At 46.1% G+C, this 24,337-nt stretch overlaps 1 protein-coding gene across 6 annotated transcripts in view; it reads right to left on the bottom strand.

The window, feature by feature from the left end:
• TACC2 (transforming acidic coiled-coil containing protein 2) overlaps nt 1–24,337 on the bottom strand; it is a 172,206-nt gene that overhangs the window by 139,611 nt on the left and 8,258 nt on the right. For all 6 annotated transcript variants that reach the window (XM_025047958.1, XM_025047960.1, XM_025047957.1 and 3 more), the window contains exon 3: nt 14,423–14,532. In XM_025047958.1, the coding sequence (XP_024903726.1) occupies nt 14,423–14,532 (110 nt within the window). The remainder of the gene's footprint in view (nt 1–14,422; nt 14,533–24,337) is intronic.

Genomic DNA, 24,337 nt, shown 5'->3' on the forward strand with positions numbered 1-24,337 from the left:
CCGGGGGGGGGGGGTGGGGGGGTGGGGGGGGATGGGGGGGAGCAGGGGCAGGGGGCTCTCTGATGGCCTCACTTTGCTATCAGCTGTGGCCCAGCCTACATTTCCTGCCCCCACCATCCCACACGCAGCTCTCCATCCTGCATCTGCCTAGAGCCTCAGGTCCTCCCCCTCCTCCTCAGCCCCAATCTTTACTTCCCTGTGAAGTGTCCCTGACCTGGCTTCTTGGATCAGATCTCTTGTCACGGGCCCACCTAGTGATGGCACTAGTCCCAGCTGCCATCAACACTGACTGATGACCATTTCCCTCACTGGAGCATAATGGAGGCTGCGTCTTGTAGCTTTTCAATGGTCTCTCCCCAGTGCCTGGCACGTAGCAAACACCGACTAGGAAAGCACGAGTGGACGGAGGGCTTGTTGAGGAGCTGCACTGTAGGATGCACCGCCTGTTCCAGAAACTTTGGAAAAGTAATGTACCTTCTAAGTGGTCCGTGCAGACGAAAGAATTCTCATGTTAATACAATGAAAACTGCCTTGCCTTCACAGCCGTGACGTGGCGTTTCACGCAGAAAGGCTCCTCCTGGGAACCGGGGTCCCAGCAGATTAGGTCCCACCCAGACGCACGGCCCTAACCAGTCCCAACAATGCCCCCTGCACAGACGCCCGCTGACCTTGGCAGCCAATCACACTTAGCTTTCTATTTTTACTCCAGTTATAACTCTTTTCTACATTCATTCTAGGATAGAAAAGGCAAAGGCCACGATGCCTGAGCAACCCGAGCAATAGATGAAAGGAAAACGGGTAGCCCCTCAAAAATACTGAGAGAAGGGTGTGTATGTGCGTGTGTGTAGTGGACAAAACCCCAAAGTATCCTTAACGTTCAGTCTGCACTTTGCCACGTGAGCTTTTACATGACTCGAGGGTCAAGGTGTCGGTCCACTCGTGAGAATCCATTATCCAGCAGAGTGGGGGAAGAGAACAGGCACTGGAATCCACAGAAAATTTAAAAACTTAAAAACTGTCTTCTAAAAAGTTGTTCAGCAACCCTCCTGTGGGGTCCTAAAAGGCAGCAGAATGGCCCAGTGTCGCAGTTCCCAGACCGGTTGCTGGAAGGTGCCGCTGGGCTGTGGCTCGCAAATGCTCCCTGCATCTCACCATGTCTCACTCCTGTCTCAGTGTCCTTCGAATGTACGTAGACACTGTCCCAACAGGACACCAACTCAATTAAATGCATGTCTAACATAATTACTTCTGATCATTTGGATGTTTCTTAATGATCAAATACCAAATATAAAACTACTGTTCCATTAGAGAAGACATCCCTCTTTGTTCTAAAGATCTTTAAAACTCTAATAAGACCAAATCAAGGAATTTGATAGAATGTTTACCTGAGTATTAATAGTTCCTTAATTTTAAGTTAAATCCTACTAGTTATCTACGGAAAAATGCAAATGACAGCTTTGCTTGTGTGCTTGAATTATAGAAGCATTTTTCTTTTGTTTTGATGTCAAGAAATAAGAAATAGTGGTAAACATATTTGTTATGTCCTTTTTTAAAAAAATTTTATGGCTCCCTTTTTTTCTGTCTTTATTGAAATATAATAGACAATTTATTGCTCGTATTTATATTATACAATTTAATGCGTTTTTTCAATTACAGTTGACATACTTGTTATATCCTTCTTGATAAGACTCCTAGCCTGTATTAAAATCGTTTTCCTGCCTTAGTCAACACAGTACAATATAGGGAACATGATGGAATCTTCCTTCGATGACTAAAAAATCTTTCAGAAAATTTGGTCCATCCTCTGAACAATAAGACGTCATCAGTGTCACCTATGTGAGACTGAGCGGACGTGTACTGAGCTAGTAAATGTGATTAAGCGTTTCTTTTTAGAATAAGTCCTATTTCACTGAGACATGCCTTTCTTTGATCCCACTGACCTAAAGGGGGGTGGGATGGAGAGGCGGAGTAAATGAGTCCACATGACCAGGGGCCAAGCTGGTTCAACGTTAAAGACATAAAGAACGATCCCAACCTCCCTCCCAGCGCTCACACAGCTGCAGTGATGAGTTGGGGAAGATTAACTGCTGTCAAAGTTGGCATCTGAGCTCATAAAAGACAAGAGACTGCTAGTGTCTGCGATACAAGCTGCTCTCGAAAAGGAAAACAGCTCTTGCCTGTGGCATCTTCTCTCTCTCTTTTTTTCTAGAAGGGTCTTCTCACCTGTCCCCAAATAAATGCCAGGTGTTTTGCTGCATTTGCACTGAAAACCAGCAATAGAAATTTGATAGGCTGGCTTTCCGATGTTTTCAGGAAGTCTGGTTGAAAAGTGTCATCTAAAAAATTATGAACTACAACAGGGGTTGAACTTATGGGGCACTGGCTTCTACAGGGGACCTGGGAAATAAAGGCCAGCGACCCCCGGAGACAGAAAGCAGCAGAGTAGGCCGTGCTACTGCCCATGCAAAGCCTGGAAGAAGTGGCTCAGGGAGGGAGGACCCAGCTGGAACCTGACAGTCCCCTGACTTGAGGAGATGGAGCTGGGCATCTAGGGAGACCCAGGCAGCTCGACCCAAGGAAGAGGAAAGAGAAGAGAAACCGGATGAAGAGAGAACTCCGAAGGGTGCCAAGTACTGGTCGGCATGTGTTCGCATGGAAAACCCCTGAGTCTAGGAGCAAGCCGCCGAAAAAGGTTTATAGGGAAGAATTCTCGAAGCTAACGCAGGGCTAGGAGTAGTTCCCATCCGCACCAGCCAGACCTCATAATTCATGGGACGTTTGTAAGAGAACTAAGAAGCGTCTGGCCTCAAGAGTGGTGAAAATTAACCCTAGACTACGCACTGCTCTGGTTCCGCCTCTCAAAGCTTAAAAGCAAAACCCAAAAGAATTAAGCTGTTCCAAATAACTTAACTGCACCCCAGAACCAAGTTCGAGAATATTTATAGAAATTCAAAAACATCCAGAATCCAGAAGCATAAAGTCCAGTGTCTGGCATGCGAAGAAGCAGGAAAATACAACCCACAATGAGAAGAAAACTCGATTATTCAAAGCCGATCCAGAAATTATGCAGATAATAGAATTAGTACTCAAGGACTGTTAAAAAACTATGCTTAACTGTATGCCACGTGCTCAGGAGGCTGGAGAAAGAAGGGGCATGTTAAGCGCAGACATGGAAGGTATAAAAAAGACCCAAATCAAATGTCTAGAGATGAAAACTTCGACGTCTAAAATGAAAAATACACTAGGTGGGATTAATAATAGATTCGTCATTACTGAGAAAAAAGATTAGTGAACTTAAAGACATAGCAACGGAAACACTCCAAAACGAAACATAGAGAAAAAAAAGACTGGAAAAATAAAAAAGAGCAGAGCATTAGCGGCTGCGGGACAACGTCAAGCAACTGAATACATGTGTCATTACAGTCCCCAGAGGAGGAAGGGATTAAAAAACTATTCGAGGAAATAATGGCTGAAAAATTTCCAAATATGACGTAAACTAGAAACCCACAGATCCAAGAATCTAAATCTAAGCACAAGAAACAAGAAGAAACTTACATCAAGGCCTATCATAAACCAAATGGTTTAAAACCAGTAAGAAAAAAAAAGAAAAATATTAAAAGCAGCCAAAAATAAAAAAGACAGAAGAATGAAAATAAGGGCAATATCAGATTTTTTTTTTTTAAGTTGGAAAAATGCAAGCTAGAAATACAATGGGGCAATATCTTCAAAAGAGGAACAGAAAAACAAAACCTGCCTCTCAAGAACTCTTTTTCCAGTAAAGATATCTTTCCAAACACAGGTGAAATAAAGATTTTTTTCAGATATACACAAAGAATCAATCACCAGCAGACTTATACTTCAAGAAATGTTGAAGGAAACCCTTCAAGCCGAAAGAAAATAATACCAGATGGCAATCAGAACCGATGCAAAAAAATAAAGAACACCAGAAATAGAAATTATGCAGGTAAATATAAAGCTTTTTTCCTTATTATTTAAATCTTTTCAGAGGTAATTGGCTCTATAAAGCAAAAATAACATAAATTGTGAGATTTCTAACACACGTAGAAAAAAAATGTGTGACAACAATTGCACAAAGTCCAAATGGGGAGAAATGTTGGTACGCTGTTGTACGACACTTCTATTATAAATGAGATGATACACTATTGCTTGACAATAGATTGTGATACATTAAAGATGTACATTATTGATTCCAATGTACAACCTAAAATAACACAAAGAGTTGTAGCTAATAAGTCAAAAGGGAGATAAAGTAGAATCATAAATATGATGAATTTTTCCAAAAGGCAAAAAAAAAAAGAGAGAGAAAATAGGGAATAAAAAAGAAGTAGAGAAAACAAATAATAAGTTGTAGACTTAATCCAACCATATTAATAATCACATTAAACGTAGATGTTATAAACAAATGCAGAGATATTCAGAATAGATTGAAAAAGCAACATCCAACCATATGCTATCTGCAAGAAAGGTGCTTCAAATTACGCTTAAAAAGCACAAACCAGTTAAGAGTAAAAGACTGCAGGGTGCGGGGGGTGGGGGGAGGGCAGGGAATAAACCATGAACACACTGATCAAAAGAAAGCTGTTGTGTCATGTTATATTATATCAGAGAAAGTAGATTTCAGGCATAAAGAAGGTCATTATAATGATAAGAGTTTGATTCATCACGAGGACATGAACAGCCTAAAAGTTTATCTAATAACAGGGTCTCAAAATAGATGAAGAAACATGGATAAAAGGAGAAATGAACAAATCCACAATTATAACGGATATAGTTCCACACCCCTTTCTCAATAATCAGCTGGACACATTGATAGACTATCAGTACAGATACAGAAGACTGAAACGCTATCAACCAATGTGACCTAATTGACATTTATTAAACACTATCCAATAGCGGCAGAAGATATGTTCTTTTTAAGTGCAGATGGAACACGTACAAAACAGACCATATTCTACACATAAAAAAGCCTCAATAACTTCAAAAAGATTCAAATTATTCAAAGTAATTATCTGAAAACAATAGAATTAAATTAGATATCAATAATAGATACCTGGAAAATCTCCAACTATTTGGAAACTAGATAATATACTTCTAAATAGCCCATGAGTCAAAGAAGATATTAAAAAGAAAATTAGAAAGTATTTGAACCAAATGAAAATGAAGACACAAATACCAAAATGTGTCAGATGCAGGACTTAGAGTGACTTTTAATAAGCTAAAACATCTATATTAAAAAAGATTTTAAAAGGTCTCAAGTCGATGACCTCAGCTTCTACCTTAAGAAACTATAGAAATATTGGTTGTGCAACAATGTGAATATACTTAACACTACTAAACTGTACTTAGAATTGGTTAAGATGGTATACATTATATTATGTAGTTTTTTACCATAATAAAAAATAATTTAAAAAATCAACAAGGAGCCGTGTATAAAAGAAATCGGATAACAAAGTACATATATTGTTTAATCCCAATTAGATGAAGTTCAGGAACTGACAAAACTACTCCATGGCAGGTGAAGTCAGAATGTTTATTATTCTCGGGCGGGGCTATTGACTGGGAGGGGCATGAGAGAATGTTCTGGGATGATGGAAATGATCCGCGTCTAGATCTGAGTGTGATTACACAGGTGTACAGGAGTGTAAACATTCATCAAGCTCTCAGATTAATAATCTTACAGTCTTTATTTTATAGCAATAAAAAAAGGTAATAGAAAAAAATAGAAACCATGGAGACGGTAAAAAGATCAGAGGTTGCCAGGGGTTGGTAGGGGAGGGCGAGAGGTACCAACAGGTAAAGCACAGGAGAGTTGTAAGACAGTGAAACTACCTGTATGGTATTATAATGGTGGATACCCAGCATTAGGCGTTTGTCAAACCCACGGGACGCACAACACAAAGTGTAAACCTTAATGCAAACTATAACTTTTAGTTAATAATAATGTATCAGTATTGGATCATTAGTTGTAACAAATGCATCACACTGATGTAAAATCTTAATAATACAGGAAACTGTATTTGGAGGAGGGAGGACTATAAGGCAACTCTCTGGACTGTTCATTTTTCTGTAAACCTGAAACTGCTCTAAAAAATAGTCCATTAATTATTTAAAGTCTATTAATTATTTAATAGTCTATTAATTACATACATTTTATATAAAACATAGTACAATATATATTACTGAAATGTTTTATAAAGATATATAATTATATATGTATAGACACAAATCGCTTATCTCACAATCAAGAAAGAACTAGAAAAAAGAAATGTCTGAGGGGAACACATTACTGTTTAAGAACAGTTGTCTGTAGATGGTGGGAGAATTGGTGATCCGTTCCCCCTCTCCTTCCCTCTATTTTCCAAGCTGTTACGATAAGTGGGTATTGTCTCATTTAATGGAAAATTACTCCTCTTCTTAAATGCTTTGTTGAAAGCAGATGGGCAGAAAGCAGACACACACCTCACACCTCATTCAGCACATGACCTTCTTTTCCAGCCCGTGTCAGAGTCTAGGAGCTCACTCCTTCACTCCCTCCTACTCTCCTCTCAGTGTTTACTTCCTGCCAGAGATAAATAATGAGTCAGAAGCAGGACAGGACGGGGAGGCTGCGAGCCCAGCTCTGGGGACACACCCTGCCTTGGCAGGAGCTTGTGAATAGATCCGGGTCTTCACAAAAGTTTCTTTGGGAGGAAGCAAACGCTCGCGCTTAGAACACTCAGGGCTCAGGTCAGTAAGAGCTGGCCCCAGCCGCTCGCTCCTCCTAAAAGGCATCATCAGATCTTTTTGATTTTTCTGTTTTCTGGGTCTGAAATCTGACCTTGTTTCGAGGGGAATTAAATTTTCAGGAATGGGGGTGGTGGTGGCGGGGTGGTGCTTTCTAGTTATGGAGACCATGACACAGGTATTTTCAGACACCTATGAGAGCTCAGGATGCCTCTGAGCCTGGCCTCGGGTGGCATCTTACCAAGCTGGATTCTAGCTGCACTGTGGCATGTCCTGCCTGTGTGACCTGGGGCAGGTTCCTTGACCTCTCTGGGCCTGGGTTCCCTCACATAGCCAGCCCCTCAGGTCACCGTACTCGCCCACACTGAGCGGCTGGGTGAAGGGATGGTTTCTGTCCTGGGTTCGGTGCCCAGCATCAGGCAGATTTAGCCCGCGAATGATGGTGGGAGGCGAGGCACATTAAAAATATGCCTTTCATCTGAAGTTCACGATTTCGTGTGTTTGTTTAACCATCTTACTTCCTTCCCTAATCTGCTGCTACCCAAACACCATGGATTTTTTTGTTCTAAGTAGGTTTGTATTTTTGAAAAAGCCAAGAGGTTGAACTTAATAAATAGACTACATGTCCTATCTCCCAAATTTGAAGGAGTTCTGAAATTTCCTATTTGGGAGGCTGGTAAGTCTAGTCCTTCCTAAATTCTGTTTTCTGCGGATCCATAATTTTTAAAGCTGTTCCCTCTGCCTGGAATCATCTTCTTTCCCCCACAAGCCCTGACTTCTACTCTGTTTTGAAGACACAGCTGCAAAGTTATCTAGTCTGAATAATGGTTCTTCCTTCAGTGGAGCCGGCCACCCTCCTGCCCTGTGCTCCCATAGAGCCTGCCTATAGCATTTAGCTTATTCTAGAATTATTTGTTTACCTGCCTGTCTCTACAACTGGGTCAACGTGTCCCCTTCATCTTTGTACCTCTGGCCTAAAGCTCAGAGCGTGGCCTGTTTTGTTGATGGGTCCATGTTTTTGAAATGGATTAAGACACCTCTCCCCGTCGCCCCCACAAAAAGGATGAGGTACGGTCAGGCGCTCAAGGTGCTGGGTGTTAAGATTCTGTACCAACAACTCCAATGTGTGGGCGTTTTTCTCCCCACACCAAGCAATTCTGTCACCAGCTGGGTGTCCTGTAATTCGACTCTGTTTGACACTATTTACCTAGAGAATAGTGTCAGATCCCACAGGTTAAGGGCTCAGTCCCACAAGATTGTCTCCCCGACACACACACTTCAGATGTCAATTGCAAGTTCAGGTTGTCACCTGTACTGTTGACCAACTGGCTAAAAATCAGAGGTTCCCGCAGACCCCTCCTTGGGTTCAGTAAATTTGCTAGAGTGGCTCACAGAACTCAGGGAAATGTTTTACTTCCTAGATTGCCAGCTTATTATACAATGATATAACAAAACAACAGCCAGATGGAAGAGATGCTCAGGGCAAGGTATGGAAAAAGGGCACAGAGCCTCACGCCTTTTCTGAAGCCACCCCCTTCTGGCATCTCCACCTGCTCAGCAACCCAGAAGCTCTCCAAACTCTCCCCTTTAGGGTTTTTATGGAGGTTTCATTACATAGGCTTGATTAAAATCATTGGCCATTGGTAATCAATTCAACCTCCAAACCCCTATTCTCAGCCCAGAGGTCTGGGGATAGGGCTGTAGGTTCCAGCCCTCCAAATCACAAGATTGGCTGCCCTGGCAACCAGCCTTAGGTGATTCCCAAGAGTCAGCTCATTAACATCACAAAAGATACCTTTACTGCTCTCATCCGTTGGATAATTCCAAGGGTTTTAAGAGCTCTGTGCCAGGAACAGGGACAAAGACCAAATACTTATTTCTTACGAATCACAATATCACAGGTGTATAGCAGGAAACGAGCTGTCCCCTCTACTTTGAGAGAACCCGCTTTTCTCTCAAAGATGGCAGCTACCCTAAGTTTCCCACAGTGAGACAGGCTTTGTGATATTCGACACAGTCTTGCCACATCCACCTGGTACCAATAGGATTTCCTCCTGGACCCTGGAACTCAGCAAATATACCTGACTAGTTTTTCATATCTCAGCAAATGGCCCATTTACTCAATTGCTGAAGCCAAAATTTTCCGGAATCTTTCTCGATTCTTCTTTCCTTCCTTCTAAATCCATCAGCAAGTCCTGGCACCTCTAGCTCTAAAAATATCCAAAATATTGAAAGCTGAGCGTGTCTCTCCATTTCACTGTTATCACCTCGGTCCGTGCATCCTCACGGGCCAGTGTCATCCCCGGGTGGGGTCGGGGGGACTGAAAATCAGCTCCTGGGAAGTGGAAAACCTGAGCTATTAAGACGGTTTGTGGTCCTCGGAAGACAACAAAACGTAAAACAGATACAATACATCTGTGGCACCGGATTTCTTGGGGAGGGGTAGGCGATTAGGAATAAATTGTCTACAAACCCTCAGTCTGGTGGGGTGGGGACAGGAAGATAATGAAGTCAAGTTGAGAAAGCCCTAGTTCCAGGCACCCTACGTCCTGCCCGCATCCTGCAGTGGCCTCTTCTCTGGCCTCCTGGCCCCCAGCCTCACCCCGCCGCATTCTCCACACAGGGACCAGATGTGCTCTTAGAACAAAAGTCACCTCAAGTCACCTAAATTTGAATTTCTCTCCACGGCCTTTTTTTTTGGCCAAAAAAAAAAAGACTTTTATTGCAGTAAGTTAATCCAGTGGATAGGTCCTAGCCTGGCAGATCTTGTCCCTGCCTTGCTCCCCGCCTCTCCCCCCACTCCCCCACCCCCTTTTCTTGCTACCTCATCATTCTCCTGTTTCTCTGACACACCAAATTCATTCCCACCTTTGGCCCTGGGCACTACGTGTTCCCAGTCTGGCGCTTCTTGCTCTGGCTCATTATCGTCATTCAACACTCCGTTCTAATACCACCTCGTTCCGACCATCAGTGCTTCTCAAATGGAGGTAGACCTTACAAAAAGTCACCATGTCACAGATCTCCCTGTTCGTGAGAATCCCCCAGGGTACTTATTAAACACACAGATATCAGGCTCCACACCTAGTGATTCCGATTCAGAAAGACTAGGATGGGGCCTAGCAATCTGTATATTTAACCGAGAGCCGGGTACATCTTACGACCCGGGAGACTGGAAAACACTGCCAGTCTGGGTTCATTTATGATCCTGCGCCCCCACCCCGATCTGTTCTCATGCTCTTAAACAGAGTCCTGAAGTCACAGATGCAGGAGCATGACCACGAACTGACCTGTCTGAGAACAGCCTGGGGACTGCTTCCTGGCCACCACCCCTCGACTGCAAGGCCATCCCTTACTGCCCTTCCAGCCTCCCCCCTCCACTGCACTAGTGAGCCCCTAAATTCATCTCTGCGCTCTTTCCTTGCATGCCTAAACCTTTGTTTAAGTACAAACAACCCAGCCACAAAGCATCTCCCCACTTCCTGTTACCCGCGGGATAATTCTCAACCTCTCACCTGACCTCCAAGTTCTCAAACGGGCCCCACTTCTCCAAGCTTGTTTTCAGTGAACGTCCACCACGTGGTCTTGGCTCACTTCCTGCTTAGCCATAGAGAAATCCAGTTCAGGAATTCTGCCCCTACCTGGAATGGCCTCTAGAACGGTCCCCTTTAGTTTAAGTCCCCCCATCCTTGCCAAGAGACTCTCATCTCCTTGTACCATCCAGCCATCAGAGAAGGCTTCTTCTAAACGCCAACAGCACTAAGCCTGTGTCCCTCCCCTAGCTGTGTGGCATAACACAGCAGTTCTCAAGCATGGTCCCTGGACCGGTGGCATCTGTGTCACCTGGGACCGTGTTAGAAATGCTAACTCTCAGGCCTTGCCCTCGGCCTGCCCATTCAGAATCTCTGGAGAGGCCCAGTGATCTGTGTTTTAACCAGCCTGGTAGGTGGTCCTGATGCCTGTGGCTGGTGAGCACCGATGGATTTCATCAAGACTCTGCTCCCTCGCTTCAGTGACAAAGCTGCCAGAAATGCACATAGGAGTCACTTAGGGTCATTCCCTGAGAAAAGTCAGTCATCTCTGAAATATTGCCTGTAGCCTTCCTTGGAAGAATGAGCAAGTGCTAAGTTCAAGCACAGGAATCACTACTATCCCACAACTGTTTACCTACAGAAATGGTAATTTCCTCTGGTGCAACCTAATAGCTCCATCGTCTAGGGAAAGGTCGCAGGATAAGATCCATTGGGTTTGGGAGGTTTTTCAAAGGAAAAGGCTGCCCGGTTGTCAGTACCCCTGTAAGAAAAGGGGGTTCCCACGGGCGGTGGACCTGGAACCAGTCCAGACGCAGGTATCCAGGGCCGCTGTGCCCGGGGGTGCACGATGCTCAGCAGTTGGAGGTGCATTCTGGGGGGTAAGCTTCGTCCCAGGAGGGCGGGATCATGAGCACAGATAGGCGTCTGGGAGGCACCGCCCAGCCTCTACCGGGATTTGGCCAATGCAGGGCTAAGTTACAACAGCGACACCGTGTGGCAAACAGAAAGCAAGGCAGTTAAACTGATGGGACGCCCTATTCGGATGAAGAATTTACACCCCTTTGAGGAGACGTAAACAAACCCCATTCTTGTGCAGTTCAGAAGGAGGAGCCTCCGAGGGGGAAACAATGGACTTTCAACCAGTAGGGCATAGGTGAAGGCACCCCAAGCCTGGGTATCCCCATCTGTAGAGGGGCGAACTCCTGTGCAGAGGGACCGCATTGGCAATATTGACGCATGCCTTTCCGCCTAGAGTCTCCCCCTGACTCCGGGTTCAGCGGGACCCTCTGCAGTCCTTTCTGTGTTTTCTCTCTCGAGTTTTTACAAGTAAAAACAGAAACATTTTGAGGTCAATGGCTCCTCCCATCTTTTGTAAAAACCTATAATATATTCTTTGAAAAGAAAATGCTGGTTTACGGTGAGGCAAGAGGAGAATGCAAATGTATTTGAGGATGAGAAGAGAGCAGGAAAAAGTCTTAGAAAGTGGGGAACGGCTGAGAGTCCCTCCTGCTTCCTGACCGAGTCCCCTCCAGCGGGGCTGGGGGCCGGGCGCGGGAAATGAGCACAGAGGGGGAGTGAGCACCCGGTAGCCAAGGGAATGGCCATAGGGTTCCTGGTCCTACCTAAGAGTCCCATGTGCTACGTGTGGCATGAAAGCAGCACAGTCACAGGACCCGATGGACAGAGTGGCCTGGACCAGTGGGCATCTCCGTGGTGACAGGGAGGAGATGGTTAATGGCCCTAACATACCACAACCAGGTCAAGAGATGAGGGCTCAAGGATGGCTGATATGGGCATTCCTACTAGCCTGGCAGAGCAAGGACTCAGAATCCGAAGTGAACTGATTGAACGAAAAGAATATTTTATTTTGAGCATATAGCGCATTTGGCATAGTATCTGGTGCCCATCTGCAAAATAAACGTTAAATGCTATTGTTGTCATGATCGTGGATGCTAGGGTGGCATGTGCCACTGAAATAGCTCACGGGGGGAACCCCGTGTTCCTTCTCTCTTCCTATAAACCTCCTGACTCCCCAACAGACGCATCGTAACCCTGGAGAGCTGGAGCCCCGACACCTCTTCACAGTTTCTGAGTTAGTTAGCCCAGGGCCAGGCACAATAGACATTCTTACATTTGTGGAGGAGAATCACGTTTTTAATTGTGAACAGGAAGTTGCTCCTTTGGGCTCACTCTAGGAAGGCACCTCTTTTATGCTTAATTTGCATGCCGGCAAGAGGCCATTCTTCAAGGGAAAAATAATAATTGACTAAAGCTGAGGAACAAGAAACGAAAGACCTTTGAGCTGCCCTTACTCTTCAGGCCAGCTGTGACACAGGCCCAAACAACTTCCGAGCCTCTTAAAAGACCCCGGAACCTCACAAAGACGAGGAGGGAATAGCTAGACCTCGGGTCTCGGCCAGCAGTGACTTCCCTTGCGTAGAATTCCAGAAAAGATGAATCCACCCATCAGTTTCATGATCAATTCGGACCAGTCATCTGGTCTCGTCAGAACTAAATATTAAAACCTCTGTCCAGTTACCCGATATAAAGTTTGTGAAAGTCGAACAGAGGTCGAAAGTGCTGCTCAAGGCACACCCTGTGATCCTTCCCCATCCGATTCCCAGTTTCCCTAAAGAAATCTTAACGTTCATTCCAAGAGGTTCAAAGTGTCTCCTCTGGAACTGGCACAGCTGGGGCCACCTAGAAAATGCCAGCCAGGCATGGAAATTCTTGCCACAAGGGGTAGCTCTTACTCACCCATGACCTTCCATAGTTAAAAGTCGAAGCAGCAAATGTTGCTTAAACTCTTAAGATGAAAAGCTTATTGCAAAGCACTGGGGACTCAAAGTTTCACGGTCTGTTGTTCCTTTGAGCTCCTAGTCATTCATCCCTTTAAGGCCTGTAACTATACCCTCCCGGAGGCTGGGCTGCAATAGTTTGGGAGGGTTTGTCCAACCAGAGCATGTGCTCAACCCACTGGCAATTATTAATTGCCTCCAGTGTTCCTGGCCCATGTCCTTTCTGGGGACTAGATGTTCACATCTGCTGGCCCTCAGCTGTGAATGCCCCCAGACCTGTGGGTGCTGAACACAGGGGAAGAATCTATGGGGCATCTTCCCAACAGCCACAGTGGGAAAAGCCAGACCTGACTGTGGGTCAGTGCGGAGCCACTGACCGGTTCTACTGTGACAGTGTGGCCTCATTGATTTCTGGAATTCATCCACCAGCCTCCCTGGGACTAAGGGCGTTGGTCACTTCAGTAAGTTTTGTGAATTCTCTATCTGATCATCTGGTGCCTACAGTGAAGGGGTTCAGAACAGGCCTCCCCAAGATAAGCCGGTCTGGCATGCGGATTATTTTGAGCTAAAGGTGATCAAGACCCTTCGGGCTAAAGAGAAACGTCTGCCCTCCCTTACCACATCCCCCTCAACAACCTAGAAGAATTTAAATTGAGGGCTTTGCCCATAACAAGAGTTATTACCAGGGATAACTTTTTACTACCGAACTAGAGGGCAGAGCAAACATCTAATTACCAAACATCTGCTCTTCTTATCATCCTGCAATGACCTTCCTCCCCTCGGAAGCCCAGGCCTCTCGCCTCATTCCTTAGCTCAGGATGCCATATACAGAACTCATTTTACCCTTCCGTCTTTGAACCTCTCATGTATGGGGGGGTCTCTGATGCTCTCACGTGTGTGGGGTTTCTGCGTGTACATCTGTAATTAAATTTGGTTATTTTCTCTTGTGCATCTGTCTCACGTTGGTTTCATTGTTAGACCAGCCGAAAGAACCTAGAAGGGGAGAGGAAGGTGTCTTCCTTCCCCACAACAGACCCCACCGTAGCCACAGAGGAGATGCCCCCCAGGGGCCCCTTGGTAGCCTTGATCATTTATAAAGTTCTGACGATGAAGATACACAACCTGGCGTGATGCCGGAATGGAAGTCTATAATTATGAATTTCATCTTTGGGCAGAAACACGTTCATTTTCCAACCATGCAGATCTGGGCAAAAGGTCTACGAACCACTGAAGAACATGTCACAGGTTTTCGAGTAAATTTTTCAAAGCAAATGGAGCAAAGCAAACACTAAGCAGGCAGTGAGCCAGCCACGCTGTGGGCCGTGTCAGTCTTCTGAACTTGGCGCCTACCTGGGCAAGTCCCCACGGTCAGTGCTTCCAGCCTTCTCCGGCTCCTTTTTTATGTTCTGACTGTTCCCGAGTGGTGGCAGGGATCCTGGACTCTGAGCTGACGACGTCCTCTGAGTCGGAAGAAAGAGAAATTGGAAAGACAATCAAATAGGAGTCTCCGAAAACACAAAAATATTTATCAACGGGCCACTGACCGCAGCATTTCAAGGAGTCAGATGTTCGTTTGCTTTACCATCCAACTGAGCACATGCCACGTGCTGGCACGGAGCTACGCCTGGAGGCGAAGTGATGAGCAAAGCAAGCGTGACCCCCGCTCTCATGTAATGGAGAAGAAACACAGTTACCCTGGTGATTCCAGCGGCGTGGGATTACTGTGACAGTAAGAAACCAGGACTGGGGACACCACACCACACTTTGGGGTCATCTGCTCCCTGGTGAAAGTGAGGACAGTTGATCCAAGATCTCAAAGTATCCAATTTGTTTGTGGCACCACCTAGAGGAAAACACATTTTCCTCCCCCTGCCCCTGATTGTGGTTTTCACACCAGAATTCAGCTGGAAACTTGACCGAAAAAAAAAAAAAAAGAAAGAAAGAAAAAGGAAGAAAAAAAGAAAAAAAAAAAAGAGAGAAAGAAAGGAAATCGAAGGAAGAAGATGGTGGGCCGTTGGAGACTTAGGGCCACCCATCGGAGGTCCTAACTACTCCGAGAGTTGGGGACCTACTTTTTTAACTCCCACAAGGAGCTTGTCTGCTGTTTAGCTGATTTTTAAAACCGAGATGCAGAAAATGCTAAAGTACAGTGAAAACTTCAGATCGCAGGACGGAACGAGATGTTTCAAAAGCTAAACTTACATGACGCTCATTTAAATGTGATACACAAATTGGAAATGAAGAAAAGGGCTTTATAAACTGCAAGCGTGTTTTCCAAAGCAGTGGTTGTCTTTTATTTTGTCTTCCCAAAGGGGCTGACCCCTAACCAGAAACAGATCCCTCCCAGAAACAGCACACGCTTCCTTTGGGGGCGGATCTGTCTTATTCTAAAGAATTCTTCCACCCAAATCTTCATCCCTGAGGTTCTCATGGAAATGCCAGTCATGGTACCCTATACTCCTGCTCATCAAGGTTCGCGCAAGACGCAGGTCAAGCCAGGTCTTTCTACAGGACTCCCCAGAAAACCAGAGGGTTCCGTAGCATATGGATGCAGAGTTACTGGCAGCCTGTTTCTAGCTATCGTGGAAGAGCGCAGCCAGCAGGTAGAAAAAAGCCCAGATGAGATCTTTCTCCATTTGGTGCATTTCTCTGAGTGGTTGGTTGGCTGATCTTTTCATTCAATTGTGCCCAAAGGTAAAATATAAAAGATGCCTCCACTCTCAGCGGCCCATACATCTCAGTGCTAGCACAATCCTGCCATTAGAAAATCACTCACTTTTGCTAGGACAGAATGTGGGGGTAAATAACAACAACAGCATAATAATAATAGCTCCTGTTTACTGAGCACTTACTAAGTGCCAGGCATAAACTGTATCACCGAATCTTCACAACAACCTTATTTATGCCCTTGCCTAGAGCTGAGGCTTGGAGAGGTTAAGTATTTTGGTCAAGATCGCACAGCAGTAGAGTCTGGAGGGACCCAGGGCCAGGAAAAGGCACCTCTGTTCGACCCCTTCAATGTGGAGCTGTTGAAGGAGGCAGAGAGAGCTGGGGCTGAGCCTCACCTAGGAGGGACTGCGAGCCGGGCTGGCTCGACCTCCCTGCTGTCAACCACGCCGTGTAACGAGAGTCCCCACCCTGTCCCCTGGGCCTCAGCCTCCTGATCTGTGAATCCAGGATGACAATCACCCACACAGGACACTACCGAGACAGTACAAACTTCAAATCACCGTAACTTCAAACTCCGAAGTGTTCCTGACTGACTGAGGAAGGTTCTTCATCTATATAAAATCACTACTTTTGACTGAAAATGTTTGCTGTGGTAACTCAAGAATCACATACAGAGTGAGTGACAGTTTCATATCCGGGTCTTGAGTTTTTAAATCATAACCCAATTCCTGCGTGTCTGACTGTCTTGCAAGTGTCAGCTCCAAATACCTCTACAGCCGGGTTTCCCTTTCAATCACCACGCTATCTGCAGTGAATTATTCTGCAAATAATTTAACAGATAAATCCCCAGCCCTTTATTCTATGATCAAGGTTAAAGTAATTCTGAAAAGACATCGACAGGTCTCACAACCCAGACAGATGCAGACAAGATGGAGCGAGGAGACAGATCTCTGCTTACCTAAAGAGGGGGGAAGGGACCACATGCCAAACTCCCTTAGTCAAAGGAAACGTGACGAGGGCTGGGATACATCTCTGAAGAAGAAAAAAGGGTAGACCTTTCTCCCCTTTTAGCTCCTCTTTAGCCCCACCCCTTCTCCTAATCTGCAAGAACACCAGCCCCCTCCAACACGGACATATGTGGATGAGTTAGAACAGAGCATAAAGCCAGAGCACTATTCAGCAGGGGCGGGGATGGGGGCCAGGGGTGACACACTGCACTCTTCAAAGCGCCCTGATGTCCACCCTATTCATACCAAACCCCTGTGAGCTGAACAGGCAGGTAAAATAACATTTCCCATTTTCCAGATGAGGAACAGAGGGCAAAGTGGCTCGGCTGGGTCGTCTGCCTCGAAGTCCAGCGCTCTTTCCACAATAACAACAACATTCACACCTACATAGCACTTTTCCTGCTGTGACCATAACAGCAAACATGACTACAAATAATTCCTGGTTGCCAAGTGCTGTGCTTTACATATTTAAACTCATTCAATCCTTACAACAACCCTGCTTTGCGTATATATACGATCGCTTAGCACAGAGAGCTTAAGCCACTTGCCCAAGGTCACACAGTGTGGAGCTTATGCTTTGGACGTCTATCTATGCTGCCTCGCCAGACAGTGGAAATAGCTGCCCGTGATCCCTGCCATCTTCCTGGCGTGCTCCAAATAACTAAAACAACTGGACAGTTATGAATAATGTGCAACGGAAGCCTAGAGTCGATGCCGAGAATAGCACTTGGCGGAGAGAGGCGCTTCATAAATATTTGTTGAATGTATGAAAAATAGATTATTCCCCCATTCGTGTGGTAGCCATGTCTGCAAATCGGGAGACGCGCACTCAGCCCTTGCAGCTCTCGCGTTGGCCATATTTCCTACAGTGTTTTTTTGTCCCCTCTTCCAGCTTCCCCATCCTAGCGACAGTACTGAGTCCTGTTGCTTACAAGAGTCCTCGGGGTCCGTTGCGTCAACAGGCATCTCTGCGAAACAGCATGCATTTCTAAAATTACCCCTTTCACTCCCAAAGAGCAGGCTGGAAGAAAAAAATTGGCAATCCTCCATAGGACAAGCCGACTTGTCAAGCTGCTTCTTCAAATCTTCCCTTTGCTGTCATTGCGTGAGTAAACAAACAGCCTTTCTTTGGCTCTGGAATACTCTGAGCCCTGTGTCTATGTGAAAGCAATCTTCAAACAGACACAGCGACTTGCCAGTTCGGAAAAAGATACTTTATCAAAAGCTAAAGTGTTTCACCACTAAAAAAAAAAAAAATTCCTGACATTACCTCTTAAATGTACTGCATCTCTCTAGACAGGCCATGCCAATAGGGAGGCTTAATTAACAGAGTTAAATCATGGCCAGAGCATCTTGCCCACTCCTTTGAACGAGATGCTTGGTAGCTGCGTGACTGCAGGTGAACGGCTGGGAAGTAGACCAAAGGTCATCCCCATGGCGTCAGGAATCGGATTTCACAAGCAATTGCCAGGCCTCCAAATATGGAAGAGGAGCACATGTCCTGTGCGGGCGCCCATCTTCCCTGTCACGGGAAGGCAAATATTCAGAGCAGTTCTGCTAGATTGTCCCAACCATTTCTTCACCTCCAATGTGGAAATGAAAGATCGAAGCGGTTCATCATCCTGGCAGGCCAGCAAGGGGTAGGGAGCCACAGGGTAACATGTTAGGCTTCCCCCAATGGGACGTTTTCTGATGTGATATGGTTGAAAAATGAACAAGCTTTGGAGTCGGAGAGAGCTGGGTTTGAATCGCCACTCTTCCGTTTGAAAATGGAAGAACTGAGATGGCAGTGGGGTTTTGAAGATTCTGCGTCAAGTCTAGGAAGGGCTGAGTCTGGGTTCTGGGTGGCACGGAAGATTAAAAAGACGTCGTGGAAGATGTTGGCTTTGGGGGAAGCTGGGGGAAGAGTAGGTACTATCTTTGCAAGTTCTCTGTAAACCTGAAAACATTCCCAAATAAAAATTAAATTAGAAAAATAAGACATGATTGCCATCCTCATGTGACTTACAGTACAGCGAATGCACGAGAGACACACAGTCAGTAAATGATCTCTCTCCCCCTTCCCCATAAGCGTCTGGGTCGGACGGTAGGAGTCGCCCTAAAAGGACGCAGGACCCTCGCCGAGGCCAGAGTGGACGTGGTCTGATGTCCTCAGTCTGCGTGGAAAGGGAAACCTCTGAGACTTCGAAAACGCCGCTTGAGGTTAATGTTTGTGTTTAATGTTTTAGAAGAATGTAATTTACAGAGGGTTGGACCAGTTCAGAAAACCCAAGTCATTTCGCCTTTTGGAGACTGTTTCTCCATCGATAAAACAGGGACCACAATCCCTGGCCCGCCTGCCTCGACGGGTGACAGGATCACCTTTTGTCAGTACGGCAAAAAACAAAAACAAAAAACGAAAAAGCTGTATAAATAGAGGAATCCCTTTATTCAAAGAGTCGGGTTTATCAGGATGGCCTGTAATGTCCTGTGATTTTTACAGGATCATACCTGAAATGCGTGAGGATTGACTCAAGAATTAGGGTACAGGAACCATGTGTATTGGTTAAGAGTCAAGCTTTACCACTTATTTAGCTATAAGACTTCGGGCTCTACCCCTCCAGTACCATATCTGGAAAATAAGGGTCATAATTACAGTATTGCTCGTAAAGTGAAATAAAATAATACACGAGAAGCACGTGGCACAAGGAAAGACCGTGGTAGATGCTCGTATCTGCTAGTTATTATTAAAGCAAAGAAGAAACAGATTCAAAATTTTTTAACTAACAGCCCCAATGGCTATCTCAAATGAAAGCCAGAGAAGTTAATCAGATTCTTCAGAAGACGCATCTGGCCAAAACCTGGAGCCACATAGTACACAAACTTTATAATCATTCTAGTGAAAATTAGCACCAACCCTTTGGGCTGGGAGATCAGACATCACAATAAAGGAGCCCTCCATTCTTACAAACAACGAGTTCCTGTTGTTTAATTGTTTCTTCCCTCTATTTCTTCCTCATTAAATGCGGTTAAATCATCCCAGATGCCCACCTACTGCCAGTAGAATATTAAAAGATGCTGTATTTGGCGGCACTAGTCGTAATGCTGTCGTAATGTTGGGTTCCTCAGAAACTAGAGAAACGACCCCATGTCAAAGTTGGCGCCCCAAGCGTGTAAGCAGCACATGCACATACTTATGAGTGTCATCGAAATACTGATCACACAGTGCCGGAGCCACAACCAGCCTCAGCCTGCGGAAACGTGCTCAGTCACACTTCTGAGTGATCTACACCCCAGAGACAGCTCAGGTAGCATAGGGTCTCCTGTCCTTGGCACTCTGTTCCTTGGATGTCAACCAACTCCACAACCTGAGGCCACCCGTTCTGAGGTCACCGTCAGGAACGAACCTCAGCCTCGGGCTGCTTCTCACACACTGAGCCAGGATCAGGGAGGCCGCCCCTATGAGGCCTGGGCTGGGGGAGGTGTGCACAATGACAATGACCTGCTCGTTCCTCCTGACCCCGTTCATGTCCTGCTCAGCCTGCAGCTCCTGGGGACAGCCTTCCCTGACACCCAGGGCCAGGTCAGGCGTCTCTGCACCTGTCTTCTTGCTTTATAGCACTGACCATAGTTTCTAACATTGAAAATGGGTTTTTTGTTTTTTTTTTTTTCTGGGAATCTAAGTACAGAAACATCTGGATAATGGATTCCTTCTCAGAAGTTTTTTTTTTTTTTTTTAAATGATCATATATGTATATATAACTTAAACTTAGAATAACCACAAAGGGCTCCATAACTCTTCACCAAGTACATGAAACACCACAGCCACCTCAGGACGTGGAAGTCTGTCACTGAGACCTTGAGCTCTTCTGCAAAGTGCTGTGAAAAGCCCCAAGTTGGACGAAAGAACCCGGTTTGAAAACCACTGGCCGGGCCACTCTTGGTGACCCTCCAGACACCAAGGTCATCATGCTCGCTCCTCCAAATGACCTGTGATTAATCTTCCAAGCCTATTTCTTGTTTAGAAAACCAGAGCAAGGAGCCTGGGCCCGCCCACCCCCCGGGAGAATGATGAGAATCGGATGGAATCACCTGGGTAAAAGGCTTCCCGGGCCCTGCTCAGCTGTTTCACAGCCTCAAACATCACCGCTTGGTGTGATATGCAGAGACACAAGCCCCAAGCAAACCTACCTGGCAGCCACCCTTGGGGACAAAGTGGCTCTTTTTTTTTTTTCAATTACAGCTGACATTCAGTATTATTTTATGTTAGTTTCAGGCGTACAGCACCGTGGTTAGACACTTAGATAATTTATGACGTGATCCCCCGATGAGTCTCGTCCCCACCTGGCACGACAAACAGTTATGAGAAACTAGTTTGAGCCTGGGCCTGCCCCCCTCCCGGGAGACAGAGAAACTAGTTGAGAGGAGTTTGCCATGATCCGGGTGTGAGTGGCTCTTTTCACAAAGCGAGGAGCGTGGCACTGCGTGACTAACGCTGAGGCTGGCTGGGTGCGACAGGATTTCAGGGCAGGCAGCGTTTCCCTGCCTCGCCCTGACCCCTCCACGAGCACACACTGACCTCGGTGACCTCTTCAGGATGGAGGGGGTGCACAGCCCCCAATGCCGTCCTCCCCGGTCGACGGTGAACACTTCGGGCAGAGCTAAAACTATGGGACTCTGCCAGCTGCGCTAGTCCGTAACGACATTCACAATCGATCCCGAATTCAATCTTTTTTACCACAAATCGGTTTGCCCGCCGGCAAAGATGGGGCCACCACCCCGTACCCAGGCTCACTCCAGGACAAAGGAAACCAAAACAGCAGAGTTCGGAAGGGTTAGTTTAGCGCTGGCTCCCGCGTCCGCCTTTCATTGAAAAAAGCCTCATTCAGCATCTCGCAGCGTATCAATCTGGCCGGTTCTTAGGCAGGCACAGCGAAATGTTATTTTCGTAAACCTGAAGGTGTATTGCAGATTCAACTGCGTTTTTCAACTTATTTAAGGTGGACGGGAGGAAGCAATGAAAGGAGGAGGAGGGGAAGCCTAAAAACGCAAACAAACACGCCACACCAAAAGTCTGCCACCGTCTCGGCGTTGGGAACGGGGCCGAAAAGCAGACCATGCAGAGCAGAGCACACTTCCCAGTACCTGCGGAGGCCCAGGGTTTGGAGGCCACAGGATGACGTTGTGCAAGCTGGAGTCCTCTTGCTGAAAGCAAAGGGGTCTCGTCGTTAGGACAGGCCACAGTGAACAGGATCCTAGGAACACGGTGACAGTTTTGGCAGACTCTATTCCCAAGCCTAACCTGCTGGCCCTGCCCAAGGCCACCAGGGGAAATTAGACAACAGAGGGGGTGCACAAAGAAGGCCAGAGCCCAGTCTAGACAGGCCTGTCCCTCATCCTTTGCCCTGGTGACATGCTGGCCCTCGGGGCCTGGTCCTCAGTCTGTGAAAATATGAGTCTTTTGGACTCATATTTCTAAGAGGTGACTTGTAAGCAGCATGCAGAGCCCCCCGGAAGTGTGTCTTCACAGAGAAAGAGCTTCAGAGAGAGGACTAGGGGTTCGGATGGGGTGTGGAGACAGAGAAACTAGTTTGGAGGAGTTTGCCACGATCCGGGTGTGAGGTGATAGGGTTGCGACAGTAAGGACGGAGAGGAGAGAAACTATCAGACAACAACAACGTGATGAATACGTGCCACATTTTTGTCTTTTGAGAAAGTGTTTCGTGATATTATTGATGGGCAGTTATCAGTCCGGGCCCCTTTCTCCTGCACGGGTGGGTGCACGACTCAGACTGGCTGATCTCTGTGTCCCATATTCCAGGACACAGCGACTGATGCCAGGGAAGGCACAGGACACCATCGCTGCCAGTCCGATTCCCTAGAGGAGGCTGACCGGGAGGCCGGATCGGCGGCTGGAAGGAGCACGGAAGGCAGGTGCTGCCGGCAGGGCTGGGGGCACCTCTCAGAGCACTAAGGCATTGTGGAGGAAGCAGGACACGTTCTAGAGAAGAGAAATCTCCAGCGTCATCTTTGGAACCTCTGGACTCCGACTATTGTAGCTTGAACCTCTCTGTGGGCTTCTTAATTCTACAAGCCAAACAAGGCTTTTCCGCTTACTGTCATTGGAGATGGGCTTCTGTCTCTCCCAATCAAAACATAGTCCTAATTAAAGTCAGAAGGCTAAATGGCTACGCCATTCATCAACTTATTAATTACTAAATCCTAGAGTGAGTTATGCACTCTATGAATGGGAGTCGGTGGAGTCAGAGGTAAGCCCAGATTTCTGTCTTGGATGGCGGGGCAGATCATGGTTCCCCAGGAGGAGGGACACAAGAGGAGGAGAGGGTCAGGAAACGAAGCTGAGTTCAGGTTTGAGGAACTTGGGATGACTGTGGGTCATCAAGGTAGAGATCCATGAGATCTCTACAGCTCCAGCCCCTTGGGGCAGCCCTCAGTCCTTAGCCAAACATACCTGTGCTTCATTCCACTCATTTCTCTGTGGAAGGCAGACTCTGTTCTGAACCTGGGATCCTAAAGGCAACCCCATAATGCCCAGTAAGTCATGTCTGCTGAGGCTGGGGATATGAAAACGTGGAGTGCTGAGTAAACCTCTCTTGTCTGCTCCAGGAGGGCAGAGACTAGGAGGGTGAATAGGGTTGGGAGCTAGCAGGAGGTAAGAAGTGGGGAAATAGGTAAAAAGTGAGGGTTTTTAAGGCTTTGAGCATTTTTACCTTTCTAATCAACAAAGATTAGAGACACTAAAATATTCATTGCTTGCAAGGATATAAGGAGAAGGGCCCTTGTACCCTCATGAAATTAGCAGCACCTTTTTGAAAAGCATTTGGGGTATCGGTATCGGTATAGGTATCGGTATAGGTATCGGTATCGGTACAGGTATAGGTATAGGTATAGGTATAGAGCAAGAGCCTTTCAAAAATATTTACCCTTCATTTGATGCAGCAATTCCATTTCTATGAGTCTATCCTAAATAAACCAGCCTTCGATGCTGAACAGCATGATTTAATAAATATAATAGAGAGAAAAATGTAAGCTACTTTAAACTTTGTCTATATTCAGTAGAAATTCATCTTAGGTTAGAGAAATTTACCCGCTGCCCCTAGGAGTTCTGAAGCAGGTAAGAAAAACGTTCCTCTATTCTGGGGTTTCTCAATCTCAGCACCTTTGACATTTTGGGATGGATAAGTCTTTATTGTGCAGTGAGAACATTTAGCAGCACCTCTGACTTCTACCAACTAGGTACCAGTGACATCTCTACCCTGGAGCTATGACACAAAAATGTCTTCAGAAATTGCCAAATGTTCTCTGGGAGGGCAAAATCAGTGCTCTCTCCTGTTTGTAGCCAACAGTGGGGCCTGCAGAGGGTTTGAGGCCCAAACATATCTGTAAGTCCTTAGGGAAGGTGTCGAACTTGAGCTGCTTGGTTTGTTAATGAGCAGGAATAAAGGCCAGAATGAGTCTAGCGTCCTGTACTGTGTCTGCACATGGAAGGCACTCAACCAATGGCCATGCCCATCTCCACTCTAAAACACAAGATGGAACATTCCTGTACGTAGAAGTTACAAAGAAGCAGGACATGAGCTAACCCCAT

The sequence above is a fragment of the Pteropus alecto genome, unplaced genomic scaffold, assembly GCF_000325575.1.
Source record: "Pteropus alecto unplaced genomic scaffold, ASM32557v1 scaffold205, whole genome shotgun sequence".
NCBI classification, from domain to species: domain Eukaryota; kingdom Metazoa; phylum Chordata; class Mammalia; order Chiroptera; family Pteropodidae; genus Pteropus; species Pteropus alecto.